This window comes from Erigeron canadensis, chromosome 2 (assembly GCF_010389155.1).
Source record: "Erigeron canadensis isolate Cc75 chromosome 2, C_canadensis_v1, whole genome shotgun sequence".
Taxonomy (NCBI): Eukaryota; Viridiplantae; Streptophyta; class Magnoliopsida; order Asterales; family Asteraceae; genus Erigeron; species Erigeron canadensis.
The window spans coordinates 26998619-27019287 of record NC_057762.1 but is presented as its reverse complement, the minus strand read 5'-3'; the positions used below and the strand labels follow the sequence as shown (position 1 = coordinate 27019287).

General features: G+C 32.4%; 1 protein-coding gene across 1 annotated transcript; it reads right to left on the bottom strand.

The window, feature by feature from the left end:
• Window positions 1-2079: 2079 nt before the first annotated feature.
• Window positions 2080-7830, bottom strand: LOC122587997. Its single transcript, XM_043760143.1, has 6 exons — window positions 7555-7830; window positions 6612-7440; window positions 5847-6494; window positions 5342-5793; window positions 2204-2368; window positions 2080-2112 (listed from the first exon to the last, which is right to left on the bottom strand). Exons 1-6 carry the CDS (start codon window positions 7828-7830, stop codon window positions 2080-2082), a joined length of 2403 nt encoding a protein of 800 aa, XP_043616078.1.
• Between the last annotated feature and the right edge of the window lie 12839 nt (window positions 7831-20669).

Genomic DNA, 20669 nt, shown 5'->3' with positions numbered 1-20669 from the left:
ATTACCAACAGCCACCGCCACTACAATCAACAATAGCCACCACCGCCTACAATCACCACCAAACACCGCCATCTACAGTCACCTCCAACCACCGCCGTATACATTCACCACCAACCAACCGCCGCCGACTAGAATCACCACCAACCACCGCCGCCACCTAGAATCACCACCGTCCACCTTCAATTAAAATCAAAATTTAGAAAAGAAAAAAAAAATGACTGACATGTTTGAACTATAATTTGTTTTATTGGTTGTGTTTTGAATGTCATGAATTTAAGTAAATGATTTTGTTTGTGGTTTAGATTTGGATTCAAAGTCGAGTTTTTATTAGGTATCATCGAAAAATAAATGTCTAGTCGGAAAATTCCATCGGTAAAAATGATCGGAGATGATCGGAAAAAAAAGTATGGAAGAATAAATTTATTTGTATGATTTTCATTTTTCGTCCCTCAAGTAGCTATTTTTTCACTTTTTCGTCCCTCAAGTAACTATTTTTTTCACTTTTCGTCCCTCAGTGTAAGGTGAAATGACATTAGTGCCCTCACGTGTCTAGCACGTGCGTACGTTAACGGCCATTTTTTAACGCCGTAAGGCCAAAGGACGACTATTGAAAAAATTGGCCAACTTTAGGGTCAAATTTGTAATTTTTAAAGTTTAGGGATTAAAAGTGAAAAACGTGCCAACTTCAGGGACAAAAAATGTAATTTACTCTAAAATTAAATAGCATTTATGTAAGCGTTATATAATAAATGTTTTTTCATACTAATTAAATATATTCATTATAAAAACCCATCATAAGTAATTACTTGGATATCTATAAACTTAATTTTATGCTCAATCTTGTTATCTGAATCAAAAGAAAGAAAGAAATGGTAAAGAAAAATATGAGTTTTTTCATCTTTTACATGCTATTTGCAATTGCTATGATCAGTGATATTAATGCTGCTACGCCCAAAGTACAATGCAAAGCCTTGAGTAATATATTCTGATTCTATTTTATATTATTTATATTCAAGTATCTTGATCTAAAATGCCTTAACACACATATAAATCTATTTTATCTTGCTAATATATTACTTTAATTTCTACGTACGCAGGTGATGAACTGTGTCCTTATTTTTATGATTTTGCACCAAGAGCTTGTACTGAAGACTATTGTGCCCAAGATTGCCTCCATATGACGCCTATCACATCACCGATTGTGTATTCTGGATGTCGTGGTAGTATTTGTCTTTGTTGTGTTAGTGGAGAAAAATGCTAATGCGTCTATCTTTCTTGTTTATATTAACATTAAAAAATAATAATGATGATGCAATATATACTTTGTGATCAACTATGTAGCACCGAAACGGGTACGGCAAAGGGGTACAGGAATGGGAAACAGCAAAACTGAAAAATCTAGGATACGGGTACGACAATAAAAATATATACAAATATAAATTATATCAATTTTTTATAGAGAAATACTTGAGACTTGAACGATTATGTATAATTGTATATGTATAATTGTATAATACATGCTTGATCAGTGATCATTCATTGAATGTTTAGTGTTTAATAATTGGTTTTGGAATAAAAAAAAATTAATGTTGATCAAATTGTATATAATATAACTTGTCTGGGTTTGGGGAATAGAAAAAGTCCATGAAAACCTTGATATTAATTAGAAACCGTATGGGAACTTCAAAGAAACGTTTCGGTATATGTAGAAAATTCAAGGGAACGTTTCATATGTGTTTCATACGCGAAAACGTTTCCCTGGAGTTTCAGAAACGGATACGGCTACATGTTTGAAGTTTCGGTGCATCATAGGTGATCAACTTATCAAATTTGCTTTTATATCTTAGTATTTTCATCGTATCAAGCAAAATTTAAATTCTAAGTTTAGAACAGTTCAAATTTGGCATCAATTAGATGAATAATATCGATTAAAAATATTAACTTAATAGTTTACTTAAATTCAACCACAATAAAGACAACGTATTTTTATGAACGTACAATTTATATTTTCCATTTTATAATCAAATAAAGCCAATGGATAGATTCTACTTATCTACAAGAAATGACAAATGTTAAACCTCATGGAAGCTGAATTATTAAAACATCACTTTCCTATATTAATCAAACGATACAAATGAGTCATCGCAATTCACAAGAAAACAACACATATATCAGAATCGAAAACAAAAGTACATGCAATTACCTTGTTATTCTTTTTATGCAGCCCATAGTAGTGACGATACCAATCAGCTCCACAAATAAGCATCTCAACCGTATCAGTTCCTAGAGATGCACGATGGGGATCAATAACCCTTCCCCCGGCACTAAAAGCGGATTCAGAAGCAACAGTCGTCACCGGTCGGAATTGCTAAGATATCAGAAGCCATTTTAATTTAGACAAAATTCTATATTTCCACCACCCCAAAACATTAAAAGATTCCCCTGACCTTGCAATATTGTACACTCCTTCATCCAAATAAGTGGTTAGTTCTGACGTATCACTTAGAAAAGCTTCAGAACTTCTAATATATATGTTGCTCATAGTTCGTTTTGATACCCTTACCAAATCTAGAAGTTGGAAAGCTAGGACCACTCTTAATTAGAAGTTGTACTTTCAGTAACACCAATAGTTCCACTAGATGAACCAACATTACTTTTATGAGCCTCAACATACTCTTTATACATAACATCTAAAGTATTCTTAACCTCTTGTATTTTACTATCAGTTTGCTCTTTGGAATAAGTGGCTTTAAAAGTGAAATTAAGCAAAGTCGATCAGCTTGTATCTAGGATCGAAAACTTAACAGCAGCAATTTTAATCAACATATTACTAGCACCCCAATATATATTTGTCATATTTTTCTTTCATTGTAGCACCCATATATAGCTTTCATATATATAGTCGTTCCCATCCAATTGCACACTATCTAATGCTTGTTTTATCCCATATAGTTCACCAAAAAATAGGTTACATATAATGCTTATTCTGACGAGATGTCCACAATATCAGTTGTGATGCTCACACGGTCGTTGGCAGATTTCAACAACTTTATGATTCTTTCCTTGCCAATTCCGTAACTTGAAAAACAATCTTTCCGAATTGTTGCACGTGTGATCTTTTCAAATGCCGGATTACATTCCATCATAACCACATTAAAGAGGTCGGTCATACTCAACTAAATTAAAAGGCAACTCGTGAATCATAATCATATGAGATATAATTACCTCTCTCATTCTAGCCATGCTAAACTTCCAAGTTTCAAGCTTCGACGAAGAACTAGGTGAAATTTTTAAGTTTAACTGACCCTTCTTAACGACTTTTAATTTCTTGCAATCTTTAATGTGCCTATATATGGTATGGTGTGGTGGGTCCACCGTTATACTTCTTTATTTTTTCCTGACAATGGATGCATTTATTCGCAGCAGTTCCATCTTCCAACGTAGCCTCAACAAAATGATCCCAAATTAATTGTAGAATCTGGATGGCCATCGAATAGGAATGGACTATTATAAGAAGCATCAGACATCTGCGCGCAATGCAATAATATATAGTTAAAAGTTGCGTGTACTAAGTTAAGTTAGCATCAAAACCAACCAAAATTACGGTTACTAACAAAAAGAAGTGTTGATTAAATTCTAGCTAGGTAATAAGTTATTAAATATTTATATAGAGTAACTAATGATCTAAAAGAAACAAATAAGGGTTCTTTACAAAAAAGTGATACTCCCAATATATAGAAAAGATAAAAAGAGTACACTCTGCTTGTGAAATCCACATTATATATGTACAAACTCAAAGCAGGGTATATTTATTAATTATATCATCTTCCATAAATATAATTACATATTTTTACATGTATATATTACATATTCATATATTAATTAATCTATGTTCTGAAGTCAACTAAACATACAAATATATAGATTTATTAGCATAATCGTGGATCCATGAGGTAGACTAGCTACGATTATCATCAGGTTATTTTAGGGCTCTGGATTCTAACAAAGTAGTACCCAATTTTAAGGAAATAATCGGCAGTTTTAATACAAAATCTGAAATGAAAAATGGAACTTACTAATTGAAATCATAATGAGAGTAATTATACACATATAGTAGCACATTACACAATTAGAAATTTAAAACGGACAAAAAAAGGTGGACGTGCGGGTTTACGTTCCAATCTCTTTCGTCATTTACATATATAGAAAAGTTATTTCAATGTGGAATATATGAAAGAAAAGTGAATTAGCTTCATCAACTGAAATCAATCATAATAAGGGATAAAAAGTGTTTAATAAGTCTAGTCAGTTTCATTCATCTAAAAAAAAAATAAAAGTAAACCAAAAAATAAAATAAAAATAAGAATCAACTTTCTTACTCTTTTCTTTTTAAGCGACCTTCTCATTTGATCTCTTATATATTTATATGAGAAAATAAAGTATGTGCCTGTTAGACACCCAAGCTTGAGTGTAGAACCTCTCACATACTAATTTTTTATATATCTATAAATGTCTGGCCCCCATGCTTTTTATGGATTAAAAAAACAAGATGTGGGGGATTTTACACCCAACTTGGGTGTCTAACAGCTACATAAAAACTAACCTATATAATACATATATATATATATATATATATATATATATATATAATATACATAGGTGAAAGATAATTATAGTACAAGCATTAAAAAAAAGTACAAGGTTCTTCCTCCTCTTCCTCCGATGAGACTACCACAGCCAACCACCACCATGATCATCTCGACCACCACCACCACCATCACCATGATCATCTCCGGCGAGACTTACACATGTGTAAGTTATATACCTTATACATGTGTAAGTTAACTTACACATGTGTAAGTCGTGGTGGCGGTGGTCGTCGTCACCGGAGGATCATGGTGGTGGTCGGAGATGATCATGGTGGTGGTGGTCGGAGATGAAAGGAAGAAAGAGGAATAACCTTGTACTTTTGTACTTTTTTTAATGCATGTAATATAAATAACCCACCCCTATATATGGGAAAGATAATTTGGGAATGGGTTAAAAAAAAGTACTAGGGATCCCGGTCTGAAACTATAGATATAGGGATCCCGTGTAAACGAACTATTTCCTTTAAAAATGCAGCAGCTACTATAGCAGATGTATACGGGTGTCATAGTGGAATAAAATGGCTATATTTTCTCAATCGATCGACCACTACTAATATAGTAGTAAATCCATTAGATTTTGGCAACCCCTCGATAAAATCCATAAAGACTTCATCCCACACCTTGTCTGGTAATTCCAATGGTTGTAATAACCCACCAAGAACCATGTTGGAATATTTGTTTCGTTGACATACCTCACATTCGGAAACAAATTTTATCACGTCTTTCTTCATTCCAATCCAATATAATTCTGCAGCCATACGCTTGTAAGTTTTTAGTGCTCCTGCATGACCACTTATAACTCCACTATGAAACTCATTAAAGAGACGTGGTATCCATCCTGATGTTCTTGGTAGCACAAGTCGATTTTTGTAAAACAGCCTATTATCAAGGATGGTATACTCACCAGCATTCGATTTTCCACTGACAATGACCTCTTTGATTGAATTCAACTCAGAATCTTTCAACAAATCATCACCCATCTCTTCCCAATTTACAAACCTGGAAACTGACATAACAAAACAATGTTCTACAGTATCTTCTCGTCTTGATAATGCATCAGCAGCCTTGTTTTCAATGCCAGGCTTATATTGAATATCAAAATCATAGCCCAACAACTTAGTAAGCCACTTTTGATGCTCCTCAGCTAAAAGTCGTTGTTCCAATAGATATTTTAAGGTAAAGCCAAAACTGGTATACTAGCCATTGCCAACTTCAAAGCCTGAAATGCACTGGTTACGTCTTCATCCCAACTGAAATTATCTTTTTTCAGTTTGTCAGTTAATGCTAAGGCGATTTTACCATAACCTGCTACAAATTTTCGATAATACCCTGTCAATCCTAAGAAACCCCTCAATTTCTTTAAATTTTTTGGAAGTGGCCACTCCAACATAGCTGAAATTTTGGAGGGATCTGCTGATACACCATCATTTGACACCACATGACCTAAATACTTAATTCTTTGTTGAGCAAAAGCACACTTCTTTTTATTGGCATATAACTGATGCTCTCTTAAGCACGAAAAAATGATGATCAGGTGTTTCTTGTGCTCTTCCAGTGTCTTACTATAAACAAGAATATCGTCGAAAAATACTAAAACAAATTTGCGTAAGTAAGGACGAAATATCTTATTCATAAGAGACTGGAAAGTAGCCGACGCATTGGTCAAACCGAACGGCATAACCAAAAATTCATAATGCCCTTCATGAGTTCGAAATGCCGTCTTAGGAACATCATCCTTCTTCATTCGGATTTGATGATAACCCGACTTTAGATCAAGCTTCGAAAACATAGTTGCGCCATGTAACTCCTCCAATAATTCATCAATGACTGGAATTGGAAACTTGTCTAAGATAGTAGCTTTATTCAAAGCTCAATAGTCTATGCAAAAACGCCAACTACCATCTTTTTTTTTAACCAGTAACACTGGACTAGAAAAAGGACTTGAGCTAGGTTGTATGATACCAGCTTGAAGCATTTCTTTCACCAGCTTCTCAATCTCACTTTTTTGGGCGTAAGGGTACCGATAAGGACACACACTTATTGGTTCAATATCTTGTATAAGTACAATTGAATGTTCATGATGTCGCTCAGGAGGAAGCCCATTTGGCATGTGAAAAATATCATCAAAATCAGCCAACAAACTTTGAATGACATCCATAGGATATTGCATAGTCAGGTTTTCCTCTTCCATCTGCTTCAACTCAACAAAATATCCGTTCTTTACATGCTGTAAAGACCGTATTATTGACTTAAGTGAAACCAAAGTACGACACAAACTCGGGTCCCCTTTTAGGAAAACACGTCTGTCGCCCTCATAAAATTCCATGGTTAACTCCTTCCAGTTAACTGTCATCTCCCCTAACGTTTCTAACCATTTCATTCCAAGGATTACATCAGTACCACCCAATTCTAATGGTAAAAAATCATCTACCACTTGTATATCTGGTAAAGAGATATGGACTCCTTTGCAAATTCCCTGACTTCTTTCTATAATTCCATTGCCCATTTTTACCCCCACTAAATTACTTCCCAGCAAAACTAATCCAATCTTGTCCACCAACTCCCATGAAACAAAATTATGTGTTGCCCCATTATCAATTAGTACCACCACATCTAATCCACCTATGATTCCACAAATTTTCATTGTGTGAGGAGATGTTAATCCACTTGCTGAATTTAAAGATACCTCCACCGAGTCGAGATGTTCATGTAGACTTTCATATTCCAAGCACTCGTCTTCCCCTGACTCATCTGGTTCCACCCATAATACTTGCAAGGCTTTGCTTTTACACTGATGTGATGGTCCATACTTTTCATCACACTTAAAACATAGCCCTTTAGATCATTTTTCCTCCATCTCAGATTCTGTTAATCTTTTAAACTGACCCGGTCGCATTATTGATACAGTTCCTCCTTTCCGATCGGTTGTAGGGGTGGATAAAAAAGTTCGAGTTAAACATGATCCAATATTACGGTTAGCAAAATTTGTTGTCGACCCAGTTGGGCGATAGGAATCCCCTCCTTGCAAAGAACTTCCAAACAACCTGTTTTCGTCAATTGAAATAGACAGTTTTATAGCATGAGTTAGCCCCCCAGGTTGCAAAACACGAACAGCAGAATGGAGATCTGGTTTAAGGCCTTTAATAAAGGTTCCTTCCAGGACTGGTTCTGAAACTCCCATTAACTGACCCACTAGTTTCTCAAACAATGCCACGTATTCTCAAGCCGATCCAACTTGAGTGATAGCCAAAAATTGCTCATACAAACTTTTCCTTGAGATTGTTGGAATCTGTCTAATAACCTTCTGTAACACCCCGAGCTAGGCTCGAAGTGCACTGAAAAGCATGACACAAGATGGAATTATCGTAGAACGAGACTATATGAATATAAAAGGATTCCGTGAACCCAACAATTAGTTTTTAATGTCACAAAAACATAAGGAGTATACAACCATCAAGAGTTTACAAAACAATATCAAAAGATGGCTCATGATCCTAAGCGAGGTCCCATCAACGGGTAATGAATCCCGGATCCATGGTCATAGTCCAACTCCTAGCAATGAAATTAAGCTCTTGGATTCTCTTGGTTAGCTGAAAAGTGTACTAAACAATGTCAACACTAGTTTGGTGAGTTCGTAGGAATGAAGGAACAAGAACACGTACCAATGCCACCCGTCACATAAACAAACATAAAGAACAAGAATTTAGACTTCAATTAAGTATCTAACGTGACCAATGGTCAAACACTTGCACACAATGTCCCTCAATTGTTCTCATGTCATCCATAATTTTCATCAAGTACGTATCGTACCCGTTTAATGTCATCAAGCACTAAAATGCCTGTTTGTATTGTCATCATGCCCCTCCTTGTATTCATTGCACATAAATTGATCATCCATGACCATCATTGTCCACACATAACCAAACGCCGTGTGTATATACTTCGTATGATACTACTTTTGAAAGGCCCTTGATGTTTATATATAGGGTCACCCGCAGCCTTCCCACCACATCTCCAACCTTTCAAAGGCATTATCATCCTTCATATATACCCAACTATCCTAAACAAACTCATCATACATACACAAGTAACCATACAACGAATCACATATTTGCATGTCTACAAAACCATCACACAACATGTACATCACAAATGTCATCACACACGAAATACACTTTTCAGCCCGACTCTTAAAAGAGTAAGGGAAAGCTACGAAAACTCACTTTGCTCGGCAAAAGAGGCTAATATCAAGTTAAGATGAGATTATCAGTGATCAACTTGCTCCACGCACCCACAACCTAAGAACGTATTCAATATATGCATTATTAGCCAAAACGAAGCTTTAACTAGGTTCTTAGCTAGGTCTCATGGCTTGGAAAGGCTTCCGGGACTCGACAAGGTCACTAGGGGGGTTATATAATAGTTTAGAATCAAGTTGAAGTTGTCCAAAGGTTGCCTTGTCCTCAAACAAAAGTTATACGTTTATGTAGTTTATGTTAATGCCTCGAATTAGGTTCCAAAAATGACGCTCGACTTTGAACGACTCGTTTGTGATGTACAGGGCACCAATAAAGTCTTAAGAGTACATTCCGGAAAGGTCGGGACGATCCTAGGACATTAGAAAGGAAGCTAGGAATCAACTAGGTGAAACTGGGCCCGCTGCGTCGCATCAAGTGGACTGCGTCGTAGTCTTGATGTCGAGAATTCTGCTGCTTCGCAGCTTCATTAAACTGCGTCGCAGTCAACCCAGATCAGCACCAACATCAGATTTTACGAGCCAAACACCCCCCAAAACACCCATTTAGACCCCATAGTCGACCAAGGAGGATCTAGGACTCGATTTCAAGCTTGAATCCACACATTTGGACATAAACAAACTCAAATGAACACAACCCATTCCAAGATTTCATTTCAAAACATCAAATCTAGTTCCAAATTAGTTTTAACCCATTACAAACCCTAATTCGACCCTTGGCTCAATTTGAGACCCAAATTTACTAGAAATCAACTAGAGACAAGTTAATAAACATAAGTCACGTATTATATGTAGACAAGTTAATAAAATAGTCACGTGTAAAAGATGAGCACAAGTGATGAAAATACCTAAGTCACGTATTATATGTATGCATGTGCCATGATAAATGTTAAATGTAGGCCAACCATGCCACGTAAAAGGGTTTGCATTTCGTGTAAGATGCATAGATAAGTACACATTGCATGTAAAGCGCATAAATAGGTATATGTTGCGTGTAAAGCGCATAAATAGTTATACAATGCGTGTAAAGCGCATAAATAGGTATACGTTGCGTGTAAAGCGCATAAATAGGTATACGTTGCATGTAAAGCGCATAAATAGTTATACATTGCGTGTAAAGCGCATAAATAAATAACGAATACTTATATTTATTCGTTATCTGTTTAATTTTAATTTTGTGCAACATGGCATTCATCTTTTTATCTTGTATATTGCATTTTTAATAACCTCATTTGTTGTCTCTATATATCTAACACGTCGACATATATATCTATTGCACAATATGTCAATATATATGTTTGACTAATTAATGGTAACATAGATGGTATAGATGTTAGATGGAAAATATTATATTTACATAGGTTATATACATCTATGATATTGAAATAATTCAGACAAAATTTTTATTTACATAGGTTATACTTATATATATCATTTAGAAAAGTCAAGGAAAACTTACTACAGCATTATCTTGACCATCAGCCATCTTGTGAGTTGTAACTTCTCTTTACTTCACTTCTGCTGTTTTGTTTTTTAATTATGTATATATTTTTTGTGTGGCTTTTTCTGTTTCAATTGTGATGAAAAAAAAGCAGCATAAGTGTCCTTTTTTATAGATCCTGGAAGATAGGATGAAAGATACGTGCAAGTTAAAGATATATGGGTTAGCTGAAGATGAATTAGTAACATTAGCAGCAGTAGTATTGTAGTAGTGTTAAAAATGAGATATCTTAATTTGGTCAGTTAAACAATTTTATACATACATATCTTAATAGGGCAGAATCCTTTACTTCATCCTAAGTATAATCACACAAAAAAGGTGTATGATTAATGATTTGCGTTTATATCTTAATTGTTAAAGTTATATATATATTTAGTCTTAATTCTGGAAATATACAAACTAGAGGGACTAAAATTGTATTATGATTAAGTTGTTTTGCAGAATTATAACTTTGGACTAGAAGTGACAAGAGGAAGAAGATCAAGGGAGAGATGGTTATTCTGAAGAAGTGATTGTGTATATATACTGCATACAACCCATTTAGGTCGATTAGAACAAAATACACACACACACATTCATATATCGATATTCTGTAATTTTGATCAATCTCGCTCTTCTAGTTTAGGTAAATTGTTTGTACTAGAACTATTATCATTAGATAATAGATCCCCAACAGAATAGCTGTGGTGGATTGTGGTTGTTTAAATCTGCTTGAGATCAGATTTGTGTTTGGTCTATTGTTGAATTGAGATTCAATAAGAGAAAGGCAGATTGTGTTTGAGTTTTTATCGTTAATTAGGCTATAGGCAACTCTTTTATTTCATGTGTCAATTCCTTCTCATGGTCGATCCCAACTAACAATTATCTTTGAAAGAATCCCAATTGCATCAAAATACTTTTTGCATTGTTAACAAAATAAAAAAAAAAAGAAGATTGGCAGATTTGCACTTTACTAGCTATAAGTCTATAAGACTATAACTCGTTAAGAATATATGAGAAATTGATAGTTAAAAGACAAGTATAGTTAAAAAGACAGATTTGCACTTAAATCGTTTTTTACACATGTCAAAAAGCCCCCATGATTTTAATGGTTTGTGAGAGCAACATCATCCAACTAAAATAATGTTAACATTATCCAAGTTATCCCCATTGTTTAAATACATATTGCAAGAAAGCTGTTATGGTTTGTTTAGGTTAATTGGAGTTACGTGAGCGATTTCAAATGTAAAATAATAATCAATTGTATAGTGAAAGAAATTTAAAGATCCAAGGAAAAAAATATACTATTTAAAATGGGATGAATGAAGGATTTATATAGAAAAATTTAGATAAGGTATACTTTTTATCTCTGAAGTTTGGCCGGTTATCAATCTTAATTATGATATAATAAGGACAAAAAACTAAAAATAAAAATTAATGAATATCGGCAAGTTAACGGAGAAAAACTAATGAAGTTGACCCAGCGCCCAAAAGTGAAAAAATATGCCAAGTTTGGTATAAAATTTGCAATTTTTTACGTTTAATAACTAAAAACGAAAACGTGCCAAGTTCAAGGACCTAAAGTATAATTTACTAAATGGGCTTATAAACAAGGCAGTTAGATATTAAATGGGCTAATAATAAACATGATGGGCCTATAATGATTGGGCCAGCTTACAGTAACTAGTAGTCTGATAATGCGCATTACCAACAACCGGCTCAAAGCCTACAAAACAAAAAAGAATGTAAACATTATTTTCAAGTAAATGATTGTCTCAAGAAATTGAAATATGGTGACTAATGAACATTAATATTGAAACAAAATCACATACATCACAGCTATTAATATGATCCGTAAATGTGATTTATATAAAACTTATGTGCTTATTAAACAGGTTGCGTTTTGGCTGCACTGGTTTTGGAATTTGCCTTTGCATTTGTTGATCGCGGGTTCAACTCTTGTCTTATTTTTTTGGTTTTTGAGGGTTAATACCTTAGGTACTGTTTTCTTTATCTCATTCATCTTTATGCTTCACATAACTCGATTAACACGTACATACAAGGTGTATATAGGTATATACCATTCATTTTTTATTTTTTATATTAGTTAGGGGTTAAAATGCTTGATATCATCTAAATGTTGTGTCTTATATATAAATTATGTATTTGACAACAAACAAGATCGATGTTTCTAAACAAAAGTGTACTCCTTTTTCTTCAAAATTAATAAAAAAAAATGGGTTGTCACGGGTTTCATTGGTCGCTTGGATCAGTACCTATACATACATATTCCATTGCCGGCCACAAGTTAATCGGTTTTAACGTTTTCTTATTTTGGCAGGTTTCCTATCAGCTGGTTTCAGATCGAGAAATCTGTCAACCTACGTTGTCACTGTAAGTAATTTCATAGTATTTTGTACTCCAATTTTGTTTGGCAATTAATGGTTAGACTATATACTCAATTTTTACAACACTTCTTCAATATTCAGTACGTGACTATATTTGCTACAGTATATGTCGTTCTTGCATATCAGTGTTTTAGTATTGTCGTTCTGTATGCTAAAGATGTATAATTCTGCTACGTATACAATTACTTGAATGTTTAAAAACATCATTGGTCTTTCTTTCTATCAGCTGTACATAAACTCCTTTGTTGATAAACGATATGCAATCAGCCTGACGCTATAACAACAGCGTACATGTGAAATTTCTGAAGAAACTAGTAGTCCATCTGCATCTAAAATTGTCATTGAAAGCAAAGAGGTACACATGCTTATGCGTTATGTGTATCTGCTTATATAATAACTATAATGTGATACATGCTTTACAAATACGTATATATCTTCATTGACAGCAATGAAACTGTTCAGCTTACCTTATGGCCGGGAGGAAATAGCAACAAAGAAAACCAGTCAATAAGCATCAAAAGTTTTGCCTAATCTAAGTTATCTAACCAGTACGTAATTTTTACTTAAATGCAGAAAGACCCAGCTTGCAATCGACAGGCAACCCATTTGTGTTCATCAACCCGAAAACACTTCAAAACAGGTGATGCTGGCTTAATTTGCACCTTTTTAAAAAAATTGTATCATATTGTAACCATTGGGGCATCATGTTTTTAGTCCATATATCCAAAACTCTCAGAACCGGAGCAGACATTTAAACATCTAATGAGCGACTCAAGGTGCAACACTTCAAAAATTAAACTTATCTGCTCTAGTTTTATAAGAGCCATGTGCATATGTGTGTTGTTATTTGTCTTTAGTTGTGTTTATAGAACAAACGAGTGCATTACATTGGAGACTTTGAGTAATAGAATTTTAGATGATAATCCATGAGTTATGGTAATCGAAAGGTAATTCCTCTATATCAAAAATATGCTCAACAGTAGACTCAGTAAGATAATCTCTTGGTATATGTTCAAAGGCTATAATAGAATTTGGCAACACAGATCTATTGGTATATGTTCACATGCTATAATATAATTTGGGAACACAGGTTGGAAGCTGCAGATTTTGGAGCCATCAACGAGCCGCTGCAAACAAACACTAAATCCAATTTTATCGAAATTTGTGCCTTACATGCTCTCACGAAGAAGAAACGGGTCATGGTTATACCTTCCTCAGAAGTGATTATCACGTTTTATTATTATGCAAAAACTTTGTTTCCTTTTGTCTATTTATTTTTGTTAAATAATTGTATCATTAGCCCCTTCTATGATAATCGATATGTACAGGGTATAATAATTCTGGTACAAGACATGCCTAAGGGGTGTCAAAGCTAAAGTTACACATAGAGTGAATGTAATGTGCAAAAGAAATATCGTATCTCAGGGGTGACATCAAAACCGACAACAGAGCTAATGAAAGTGGCTTTAGTTTCTGCATATCTCCTTTCTGTTAGAAATCAGAAAAAAACTATATTACAGTTCCGTGGAGGTAAATATTTGAACGTTTTCAGCCGATTTCGTCCCTTTATGAGTTTTTGGTTCATTTGATAAATGGTCTTTAATCATTGTACACTATTCAGTCTTGCAAGAGTGTGGAGGGACAGAGACGCACAAAAGGACTGAACAGTAAGCAGATAATTTCATTGTTAAAATTTTCATCCCAGGGGCTTAAGGAACAATAAGAGAAGAAGATACTACAAGTTATGAATTGGGGTTAAGGTGGGTATATATGTATGAATTTGAGTGGGATAGGTATAAAAAACAGAACATAACCACAAGTTAACCTTAATTCTTACTCTATTACAATAGGAACCATAGACAAGATATAGATACAAAATTAAAGTACAAAATACAAATTCAAGTCAGACTTATCTAAAAGACGAAGCTAATTGATCTATTGTTTAGTTTCCTTGAAGGTCTCGCACCTTCCAAAGTCCATCTTATCGACTCCGCGAACATCACTGAAGAACATGTGGCAGCCGAAATAGAGATGGTTATAAGCATATGGAACAACCAAAAACCGTGCCAACCGGATCTTCATCTTGAAATCTCCAAGAAACTGCATCCATATCTGTCGTTTGTCAATTTTCCGTTGCAAATCACGCAGTTCTTGCTCTTGTAGGTGAACCGGCGGTGAGGAGACAAATTTCAAAACCAAGAGCTGTTCGTCTTGACTGATCCGATATCGGGATTTGGAAACGGCACTTAGAGTATGGTTGTCGTTCAAAACTTTACTCAGAAAGTAAGAACTTGTTAAGGGGTAAATTTTGACATTATTCGTTTTGGTGAAACTAACTTGAAGGGTGATTTTCCCTTCAAGTGAAACAGAGTCAGCTTCCCAAACAAACTCAACATCGGTATTTTGTATATCGATGCTGTGAATTTGTGGCTGATTTCAGGCTAAAATTGTGCTGCCGATATAAAGGAACATTTTGAACCCGATTACCACAAACATGATGATCAGGGTTATGATTCGGCTTGCATTGTTTCTGATCATTCCCCAAGGATTAGTTATCAATAAATTCTCCACTCTCTGTTTTAATAAATGAAACCACAATCTAATCTAATTATATATATATATATATATGATGAAGAAGAAGAAGAAGAAGAAGAAGAAGAAGAAGAAGAAGAAGAAGAAGAAGAAGAAGAAGAAGAAGAAGAAGAAGAAGAAGAAGAAGAAGAAGAAGAAGAAAACAGGGGCGGAAATTTACTTACCACAGCATTACCGCTGGATTCAGGACCTCGACGAACTAAACGTACAAGCTCCACCATATTTCTGACGTGTTCCATGGCTATATATATTTCTTCACAAATTACAAGCTTCTTGAATGTGAAATTTTAAATAGTTGTTATTTGAGTGTGATAAGCAAGGACTCGAGGATCGACATGTATATATAATCCTAAAGATTATAATGGTGTAGTCATGTCAAGAATATTAGTTGGGGTTTTTTTGGCTTCAAATTGGTTAACTGGAAAATTAGTCAGGATTTTCTAAGAATTAGCAGACACATGATAATGTTATAAAGATTCAGCGGACAACCCAAGTATAATGCAATTAACATTCGGATAACACTTGCACAACTACATTTTTATTTTTGTTTTTAATGTTATAGCATATAGGTCTTGAATTGGGATATGCTCTGTTTTTGAAAAGAGGAAGACGGGGGAAAGGTCATAATATTTGATTGTGTTTTTCAACCGTTGGATTAGAGAGTTGTGTGACAACTCAATTTGATTCGTTATGTCATAAAAGGAGAAAATTGTGTATCTATATTTTAAGTTACTATAATTGTGTGTGTGTGTGATTGGTTTGCACTTTGCACCATAATATTTCAAGTTTCTCTAACTTGTTTAAATTTGATGAATATAAAAACTCTAGCATATACTGTATGATTTAGTTATCTTGATAATTTAACCAGTAGTTTTTTATTAAAAATATATTTAAATATAAAAATACATTTAACCAATATATTTTACATTAATATATTTTTAATAAACATATATTTAATAAATAGGTTTATTAAATAATAACTAGTTAAATAATTATAAAATCATAAATGTAAAATGTAAAATATAAAATAAATAATGGATAATTAAAAATATATAAAAGATAAAAAATAAATAAAAATATGTATCTATAAACAAAATAAATAATTATCTATATAAATATTAAAACAATAGGAATCCTAGCCTTTTAAGTCATTCTCCCTAAATCAAAGCTATGCTTAAATGTTGCCACATAAGATTTATCCTATGTGGCATCTTCCTTTTTTTTTTTTAAATTATCAAATTTTTTTATAGAAAATATAGTATAAATTAGAATTAGAATATAAAAACTATAAAATTAAATCCACAAATTCTTACATACCCTTTATTATTATTATTATTATTATTATTATTATTATTATTATTATTATTTTTAATGAAATCGTCACTTTCTACGTACGATTACAATTTCTATATTACTAAATCCTTATATTTGTTAGAATTGTACGTACGATTACAAATTCATTTGTTATTGATTCCATTTGTATGTATTTAGGATGAATGATAATATAATCTAATCACATTAGTAATTCTATAAAAAAAGTTTTTTTTAAGCTTTATTTTGTGTATGTATATAATTGCTATTTAACAAATAGTTAAACATTCATCAAACTCTATGTAGTCAAAATATTCAATCATCATGATATGGAAATAATATACTTTATATGAACTAATAGACGATAATAGATGTATCAAAATAGGTTGGTTCAGAGTTCAGACAACTTCACATAATTCTTGATCATATACTCTGGGCACTTCAATAAATCGAATTCGCGTGTTTCAACTTTACATGTAGGTCTACACTACACTTCATTGTTTTGTTTTGTTGACCTAATTGTATGTTGCGGGTATTCGACCAACTATAACAATTCTTTAAAGTATAGCCAAAGTCCTCAATGCCAAATTTCAACCTGAATTTAGGTCTATTTGTATGTTAAAACATTATGCATGGAGTTCACATTACATAATCTATCATCATTAGAGGTCACTATATTTTTCATGTTTCATAATATAGTTTATTATTATACTGCTTTAAAAAAAATCCGCACATCGTACGGGTAAAAGACCTAGTACAAGTATATAATTATAAAAAATTATAAAGTTGATAAGTAATATTTATATTAAAGTTAATATTTTAGTACTGCCTTAATTATTTAATATCTTAATAAATATTGAATAAATAAGTTTCTTTTCGAGTCCGCCTTTTACTAGGTAGGCTTCATCTCAATAGCCTTTGACTAGATCCACAAAAGATACGATTGCTACAAGCTTGATGCATCTTAATCTTATCTTATTTTAATCTTAATTTTAATCTTAATCTTAATATATATATCTTATCTTAATATATACCATAAGACAGTTGAACTAATGACTTATTAACCAATCAAATCGTCCAATTTAATCAAATTGACTATCGCTTATGTCATCATTTAGATTAACTATAAATAAAAAATTCTAATAATCATTATCCAAATATATTACGAGTATTATATTAGTATTTATATTAATTTATAAAAAAACTCTCATTAATTTACATCCAAATATATTACGAGTATTATATTAGTATTTATATTAATTTATAAAAAAACTCTCATTAATTTACACGTTTTTGTTTTCCAACAATAATTTACACATTTTACCCATAAATACTTAATTTATATATTTTTTTCCTCATCAACTTGAGATGATTTTAATTCTTAATTATCTTTCATAATAATATTACATTATTAATAAAACTGGTTTAAAAATTCCATAATAGATTAATTATTGTAGTATGTGCCTTGTGGTATCACTATGGCAAATATATTCATCAATATGTCTCAGCTAATAATGACAGTGACGAACCTGTGATTATTATACTACAACTTGCAAAGTATAATAGTTAGAAGCGTATATATTTAAAATTATAAGCTTTTATGATTTAAATGTATGAAAATCTAATATTGATAATATCGTATTCCCCGTGTCTAGTGTTGGACACGGGTCTAAAATCTAGTATATATATACTATAACACAGTTGAACTAATTACTTATTAACCAATCAAATCGCTCAATTTCATCAAATTGATTTTCGTTTATGTCATCATTATCCAAATATATTATTATATTAATATTTATATTGATTTGTAGAAAAAGTCTCATTAATTTACACTTTTTTGTTTTCCATCAATAATTTACACTTTTAAGCCCTCAATACTTAATTCATATTTATTTTTAGCTATCAACTTGAGATAATTTTTAAAAATTTACAATCATTGAATTAACTAATAAAATTTCAACATATGAAATATTGTCTACAAAAAATTGTTTCAAAACCTAATGACTTATTAACAAATATTAGATTAGATTTTTATAAACTATAAATATTAGTATTTAGTTTAACATTTAATAGAAACACAATTTAAACTCAAGATACATATCCCAAACATAATAACAACAAACGATGTACAACATCTTTATTCTAAACATAATGAGAATCATAGAAAATGGGATGATCAGAGAACAAAACATAATTTACAACAGAGAGTTACTTGAATACTAAATACAAATCAATATAAACTCCATACAAGTTTCATTCTCTATCTCAATCAAAGAGGTAGATAATTTTCTCCTTTTTTATATATATTAGTTTTGCGTCTTAATGTTTAAAGTTATAATTGTCACTCCAATTAAGAGTCTTAATTGTTTAAAAAAATATAAAAATAATCCTAATTGTTATCTGATAATCATAGGACAAGTGATTAAAAATAAACCTAGGGTGTGTTATGGGCCTGCATTATGATCAAATACATATACTTGAATGTCAAGTACAAGATCACAAGTATGTTTATATTTTAATTCTTGATTATCTTTCATAATAATTAAATAATATCACATTATAAGTACAATTGGTTTTAAAAAATTCTATAATAGAGAAATTATTATAGCATGTGCTTTGTGAAATGATTACGACAGTCAATTTCATCAATATCTCTAAGCTAATAATGACAGTGACGAACCTATGATTATTGTACTGCAACTTGCAAAATATAACACTTAGGACCTTATATCTTTAAAATTATAAGCTTTGATGACTTAAATATGAAAATCTAATATTGATAATATCGTAAACCCCGTATCCAGTGTTAGACACGGGTCTAAAATTTAGTACCTAACTAAATGATTGGCAACATTATATTAACCAGACTACATCATATCATATTATCATATATATCAAAATAGATATCTAATCGATACCCGGAAGAAAATTTAAGATTGTAACATCAATTATAAAGCTTGTTACATATAGATAAAATTTGGTTATTGCAATACTTATTGTATCTGAGAGTATTATCCGTGAGTGACGGAATTAGCATATTGGCCCTTTAACACAACAAAGACAAACGGTGCCACGACAACCCGAATACACTATTGATGCGTTTGGAGGTACGATATTGATGCAATCTTCTGGACAATATTCTTCTCTACATGGATTTGGTGCATGATTAAAAACATAAGCACACAAGTTCGTACCTGTGCACCAATCAATGTAATACAACATGTCAATATAATAAATTACACTGTTTTTAAATAAAATAGATTTAAAAAATTATATTACCCATAGCCTTGCATTCTTCTTCGGGTGTAGCATTGATACCGTTGATTGTAACACTTGAATACAAGATGCAAAAGAAGAAAAAGCACACAATACTCATCTTCATTATCACTTTAGATTATCTAAAAACAAATTAAATTTCACTTTAAACTTGTATACATTCTATGTACTTAACACGGTTTTTATATGTATTGAGTAAGAGTTAGCATTAACAAATATTTATTACACGTTACACATATTATCTGTAAATTCTACTTGGTATTGATTGTAATTACTTTTCAATGCGTTACTTTATCTATCCAAATTAAATTTTATGAGAATTCTAGAATTCTAGAAAAACGTACGTAATTGAAGCTGGATGTCAAAATTCTGCTTGTCATGAGTTGTATCTAAACCTCGAACCTGAACTAAGGCACAAAAACTAGCGAGGTCATGGGTTCGGCTAAACAAGCCCATTAATAACAAAAGGGCCAGACTAAGAACTACAAAACTAGTCAATGCATTAATAACAGAAGTATAGAGTTCAATAACGAGTTGAATTAGCTTTTCTTTTTTTACAAATACGGATAGAATATCACAATAGGGGTGGGTTCTAGTAAAAAATCCTCGTTCAATACCTAGTAGAAGGAAAAACCCCCTATTAGTTCGCTTAAAAATACGATAATAAATAGGGGCAAACTTTGCTTTCTTATGAC

Excerpts from the sequence above, each read along its gene's own strand:
- LOC122587997 (XM_043760143.1), bottom strand. The coding sequence starts at position 7,830 with ATGGGAGTTTCAGAACCAGTCCTGGAAGGAACCTTTATTAAAGGCCTT. Across the intron at positions 7,441-7,554 it reads CCGATCGGAAAGGAGGAACT|TGTAAAAGCAAAGCCTTGCA; the intron begins GTATCAATAATG and ends CCATCACATCAG. Across the intron at positions 2,369-5,341 it reads AATTTGTTTCCGAATGTGAG|CAATTCCGACCGGTGACGAC; the intron begins GTATGTCAACGA and ends CTGATATCTTAG.